The 6,000-nt window shown below is 36.4% G+C and overlaps 1 protein-coding gene across 1 annotated transcript; it reads left to right on the forward strand.

The window, feature by feature from the left end:
• The first annotated feature begins 1,068 nt into the window (after positions 1–1,068).
• Positions 1,069–4,507, forward strand: LOC116113741 (probable leucine-rich repeat receptor-like protein kinase At5g63930). Its single transcript, XM_031399901.1, has 4 exons — positions 1,069–1,784; positions 2,358–2,618; positions 2,733–3,593; positions 3,703–4,507. Exons 1-4 carry the CDS (start codon positions 1,358–1,360, stop codon positions 4,182–4,184), a joined length of 2,031 nt encoding a protein of 676 aa, XP_031255761.1. The 5' UTR covers positions 1,069–1,357; the 3' UTR covers positions 4,185–4,507.
• The last annotated feature ends 1,493 nt before the right edge of the window (positions 4,508–6,000 follow it).

The raw sequence follows: 6,000 nt of genomic DNA on the forward strand, positions 1-6,000 counted from the left end.
TACATTCCTTAATCAAAGCTGAATTCACCTAAACACATCACTAATGAACATCACAAAAGTCTTTCAAACAGTGACCAAAAACTACAGCTTCAGGCACAACACCATTTCAAACCGTGGCGCCAAAATCTTGCAACTCCCACCGTCTGTTGACTTTATCTTTTCCAGCAAGATATCATCATCTTCAACATATTTTTCTCTTATTTATTTTGATTTTTGAACATGGAACCTGATAATATAACAAATCTTTTATTGAAGATAAAGACAGCAGAAACCTTCGAGAAATAAAAGGAAGAAAGAACAGAGACATACGATACGAGTGCACAAATCAGTGTTNCTCATAAAGAGGACATTAAGACAAAGACAGTAGACTTGTGGCAGTATTGTCAGTCTCTGACATTAAACTAGCTCGGCCTCCTTCTAAAATCCAAATCAATAAATGCATATGGTCCAACCGTTACCCAATCACAATCCTCGTTACTTTGCATTTTATTTGAATTTATATTCATTACCTACCCTCATGTCCACCGATTATATGGATATCAACGGTTCTTGATGATCAATTTTAGTTTTCTTTTGACCTTCATCACTTTTAACGGAATGATCCAAGGGTTGCTACGGCTTATCGTAAGATTGTGTGTAGAGGATCAACAAGTTTTGAATTCAAACTACTCTCTTGGCATCTCGGGTTTGAGGCGGCTATAAACACGCGCCTGTTGGTTACGTCAGTGACCATCCATAAACGACAACGTGGCGCCGATGCTGTTTGAAATATTGTACTATTTATCTCATTATTTCATTTAAATAATTATGTTATATTATTTATTTATATGTTTTGAAATATTTATATTAGCAAAGAATTTAAAATTTGAATTTGTATCTATTTATTTTATTTTTATTTTATAAAATGCAGCACAAATATCTTTTTAAACTTCCTTTACAGGAGTTGCCAAACACAGTCATGGTCAACCCAAGTCCGCATTCTCTTCATCAACTGAACTACATTACTAATATGCAACTGAACCTCTAAGAAATCCAATGCTCATTAGAGAAGTCTACTAATCCAACGGCCATCTTAAATTGCAATTCAGTCCAACAAGAAAAATCAGAACAAAAATCTTTTCTCTCTTTTTGAGTTTTCCCATATAGTGAGTACACACTCCCACTGAGAAAGTATGGACATCTCTGCATCTTTGTCTCTTCCACTGTTCCACACTATTTTTCCCTTTGTCATAGACAGAGAAAGAGTACTGAACACGGAGAGAGAGACAGAGAGAGAAAGGCAAAACAAAAGCTAAGGAAGAACATTGACCAGAGAGACACCAAGATATCTTTTGCCATTTTTGAACCAAAACCAGACATGGGTTCTAAGCTATTTCTCTTCTCTCTGCTTGTTCTCCTCATGATCCAAACATGGGTGGTTTCTGCAAACGTAGAGCTGAGAGCACTCATGGACATGAAAGCATCTTTAGACCCGGAAGGCAGGTATCTCTCTTCATGGAGCATCCATGGTGAGCCGTGTGATGGTTCGTTTGAAGGAATAGCATGCAACGAGAAGGGCCAAGTAGCCAACATCTCTTTGCAAGGAAAGGGTTTGTATGGCAAGGTGTCTCCAGCTATTGCCGGCCTCAAGCACTTGACTGGACTGTACTTGCATTATAACTCTTTGTATGGAGATATACCACGTGAAATAGCCAACTTGACTGAGCTTACCGATTTGTACTTGAATGTGAACAATCTCTCCGGTGATATTCCTCCTGAGATCAGTAACATGGGCAGCCTGCAAGGTTAGTTGCTGGTTTTGTCTAATATATAATCTGAGTTATATTGTTTTATTCTCTTGTTCATGGTTAGTATTGGATTCTGTTAAAAGTTTTGAACTTTATATATTTCTTCTTGTTTTGATACAATTTGGTCTCTTTTATTTTAATAGCCAGTCTCTTATTCTGTCTCTCAAATGGATGTTCTTATTTTGCTCAAGTTGATAATCTTCAAGGTTTCCTTTACTGTTTGATGAACCTGAAAACAGTCTAAAAAATTTCTCTGTTTGTATTCTGATAAAAGGTATGAGTATACATATAAGTAAATTATTCCACTATAAATCTGACCAATATAAACTCTTTGCCTTGAATCAATGTAAAATATTTTCTTCTGAAAAGTCAAACAGTATAGAACTTAAGTAAGTTTTTTTTTTTTTTTCTCTGGACGCTTAGTTCTGAAGACTGAAACTTGTATGTTCCATATATGTTCGTTCATTTTTTTGGTTAACTTCAGTGGTGTGTGCTTTCTCTGAAAACTTTGAAACTTTGAAACTTGTATTCAACCTTAGTCTTATTTTGGGTTCTGCATATGCTTTGTAGTGTTGCAGCTTTGTTATAACCAGTTAACAGGAAGCATACCCACCGAGCTAAGTTCCTTAAAGAAGCTTAGTGTTCTTGCTCTCCAATCTAATCAACTCACTGGTGCAATTCCTGCAAGTTTAGGTGATTTGAGTATGTTAACGAGGCTAGATTTGAGCTTCAATCACTTTTTCGGTTCAATCCCCCAAAAATTAGCTGATGCTCCTGTTCTGAAAGTTTTAGACATTCGAAACAATACTCTCTCTGGCAATGTGCCTCCTGGTAATCAAGTTTCTACAGCTTACCTTTTATATATTCTATTTTTTTGTTGATAATTTCTCTATATCTAGAAAAAATTGACTGAAACTTGATTTTATTTTAATGTGGTTTATGAAGCTCTGAAGAGACTGAATAAAGGATTCCTATATGAAAACAATCTGGAACTTTGTGGCGTTGGGTTTTACTCGTTAAAAGCTTGCAGTGCTTCAAGTAGCATCAATCCTAGTAGACCTGAACCCTTTGCAACGGGTACAACAAGAGACATACCAGAGACAGCAGATTTGCGGTTGCCTTGCAATCAAACTCAGTGCTCAAATCCATCCAAATCTCATCATGCATCTGTTGTTGTTGGTGTAATCGTTGGAACCATAGCTTTATTAGCTATAGGAATTCTGACCTTCACACATTATCGTCGCCGAAAACAGAAGCTTGGGAATGCATTTGATGTTTCTGATAGCCGTCTTAGTACTGACCAGGCCAAGGTGTTTTATAGGAAGAATGGCTCTCCTCTTATTAGCCTTGAGTATGCAAATGGATGGGACCCGCTGGCCGATGGTAGGAATCTCAATGGATTTTCTCAAGAAGTCTTCCAGAGCTTTAGGTTCAATCTTGAAGAGATTGAGACAGCTACTCAGTACTTCTCAGAGGTAAATTTGTTGGGCAAGAGTAACTTTTCGGCGACCTATAAAGGGGTTTTAAGAAATGGGTCCCTTGTTGCTGTAAAGAGCATCAGTAAAACTAGCTGCAAGTCAGATGATTCTGAGTTTTTGAAGGGACTAAGCATTTTGACATCCTTGACACATGAGAATATTGTTAGGTTGAGAGGATTTTGTTGTTCAAGGGGCCGTGGAGAGTGCTTTCTCGTTTATGATTTTGTTTCCAATGGAAATTTGCTTCGCTATCTTGATGTGAAGGATGGTGATGGCCATGTCCTTGATTGGTCCACTAGAGTATCTATTGTCAAGGGCATTGCCAAAGGTCAGTTTCCCCTTCAAATAATCTGAGTTAAGATTTCATACATATTATTTACTATCTAAGCTTTGTTCTTCTTTTCATTCTTTTTTATTTTTTCTTTTTGCTGGAGCAGGTATAGCATATTTGCACAAGTACAAAGTGAACAAACCTGCTCTTGTTCACCAGAACATTTCAGCTGAGAAGGTGCTCATCGACCAGCTATACAACCCATATCTATCAGATTCTGGCCTGCCTAACCTTCTTACCAATGACATTGTCTTCTCAGCCTTGAAGGCCAGTGCTGCAATGGGTTACCTGGCTCCTGAGTACACTACCACTGGTCGATTCACAGAGAAAAGTGATGTTTATGCATTTGGGGTGCTTGTTTTACAAGTCCTCTCAGGGAAGCGGAAAGTCACTAGCCTGGTCCGACTTGGAGCTGAGTCAAGCAAATTCCAAGATTTTATTGACCCAAACCTCCATGGAAAGTTCTTTGAACATGAAGCAACAAAACTTGCAAGAATCGCTTTGCTTTGCACCCACGAGTCTCCTACTGAGAGACCATCTATGGAAGCGATTGTCCAAGAATTAAGTAACTTTAGTAGTTGTTTCTAATTTCCATTACTTCAGTTCTCAACCATTGCCTGAACAAGTTTCTAGCAGGTAATGGCGGGATGAGGATGAGTGCGGCACTAACTACTCACTGATGATGGAACTTTAGTAGTCTTCTTGCTGAGGACTAAGCTTTGTTGTTGATGTAATTTTAGGCAGGCTTGCTAAGCCTTAAAAGTGAAAAGGGGGGTTTTTTCATCTGTGATATGAAACTGTAGCAACCTGATATTTTACCCTCCAAGATTTATGTAGACTTCTTAATCATTGTACATCTCAGTGAAACTGATTATCTACTAGCTGTACTTCATATTTGTTGAGCCTTTGGAATGGTGTTATCTTGATGAATGCCTTTCTAATATTTTGAAGTATTAGAAGCTGCAAAAAGTGCAACTATTTTATCTAACCATTTGGCATTGCTTTGGAAAGTACTTAAGCTTAAAAATTGTCTATAAACTCTGTTCAGACTTCAGCCTGTTGAAAGCTTATCTGATATAATAAGAAATGCGTATGTATCACAGTATGAATTCCACTTTTGTTACTATTCAAATTCACAATCAACCAAACAGATAATATTTCAAAAAGACTGCGTTTACAACTCAATTTCATAACCTTCTCTTACANAGATATTTCATTGAAATTATATCTTTTAAACTCCATAGACAAAATTTTCAATATATTTATGACGTAACGAGTAACGTGATAAAACAAGGCTAGCACTCGACTACGCCTTTAGAACTGATAACACAAGTCTCAATCCAGAAACTTAAAGCTTAAAATCGAAAAAGTCAAATAATTTATTGAATCCTCTCCTAAACGAAAAATAGGTTTATATAGGGTGACAACCAACCCTAATAAGACTCTTAATAATAACAGGAAACAAAAACTAAATCTATTAAAACAAGAAAATCAGAAATAAAATAGGAAAAAACGCGCAATTAACTAAAACAGCCTCGAAACATGCCAAAATAATGAATTTTGACCTCAAAAATGACCTCCAACCAGCTAAAGCAATTGCCACGTCGACGGGCTCGAAATAAACTTTCCAACGGTATCTTACAAACTCTGTAACTCTTTCCGGATCAAAAGCTATGACCATTTGAATATAGCATACTCATTTAGGGCCTTTGAACTTTACGCACGGACTTTTAACGTTTAATCCGCTCGATGAATTCATCCGCTAGACGTTCTACGTCGATTTATACCAGATATTTTATTGAAATTTTATTTTTTTAAATCTATAACGTCTGCAGCTAAAAATATCTGTGTTTGTATATATTATAATACCGAAGAAGAGATTCAATTTGATGCATTTTTATTGTTTAAAAGTGTTTTTATGTATAGAAATCGCCCACATGAGTATTTTCATATATTAAGCTGTACAACTTGTTGTGCTACAGTGGAGTCCAGTTTGTCAAACGATAGTTTTTCACATATAAAAAGCCGGAGAAGAATGAAAAAGAATGTAAAGAAAAGTAGGGTTAGCTCACCATAAAGACAGTTGTTTTCTTCAGGATTTGCTTTTGCAGCAGCCAATTTTAGCTTAGATATAGTTTACCTAATCCACAGTGTATAAAAACATATTAATTTGACGATCAATTTGTACTTAGCTGTGTCGGTCTTCTCGGTTGCACATTCCGAAAACTTTTGCTTCTTAACAAAAGCTAATTAGTCCAAGTAAACTTTGATGTCAACTTCATTATTTTAATTATCAAATATTGATCATTTCAATCATTCAGCTCTAGCTATTTCAAGATATGTAATGCTACCTATATATATCTCCATCGATCTCGATCTCGATCTCTTGACTTTAAATATCTTA

This window comes from Pistacia vera, unplaced genomic scaffold, assembly GCF_008641045.1.
Source record: "Pistacia vera cultivar Batoury unplaced genomic scaffold, PisVer_v2 Contig69, whole genome shotgun sequence".
Classification (NCBI taxonomy): domain Eukaryota; kingdom Viridiplantae; phylum Streptophyta; class Magnoliopsida; order Sapindales; family Anacardiaceae; genus Pistacia; species Pistacia vera.

Coding starts and splice junctions, on each gene's coding strand:
- LOC116113741 (XM_031399901.1), top strand. CDS start 1,358: ATGGGTTCTAAGCTATTTCTCTTCTCTCTGCTTGTTCTCCTCATGATC. Junction 1,785..2,357: donor TAACATGGGCAGCCTGCAAG/GTTAGTTGCTGG, acceptor TATGCTTTGTAG/TGTTGCAGCTTTGTTATAAC. Junction 2,619..2,732: donor CTCTGGCAATGTGCCTCCTG/GTAATCAAGTTT, acceptor TGGTTTATGAAG/CTCTGAAGAGACTGAATAAA.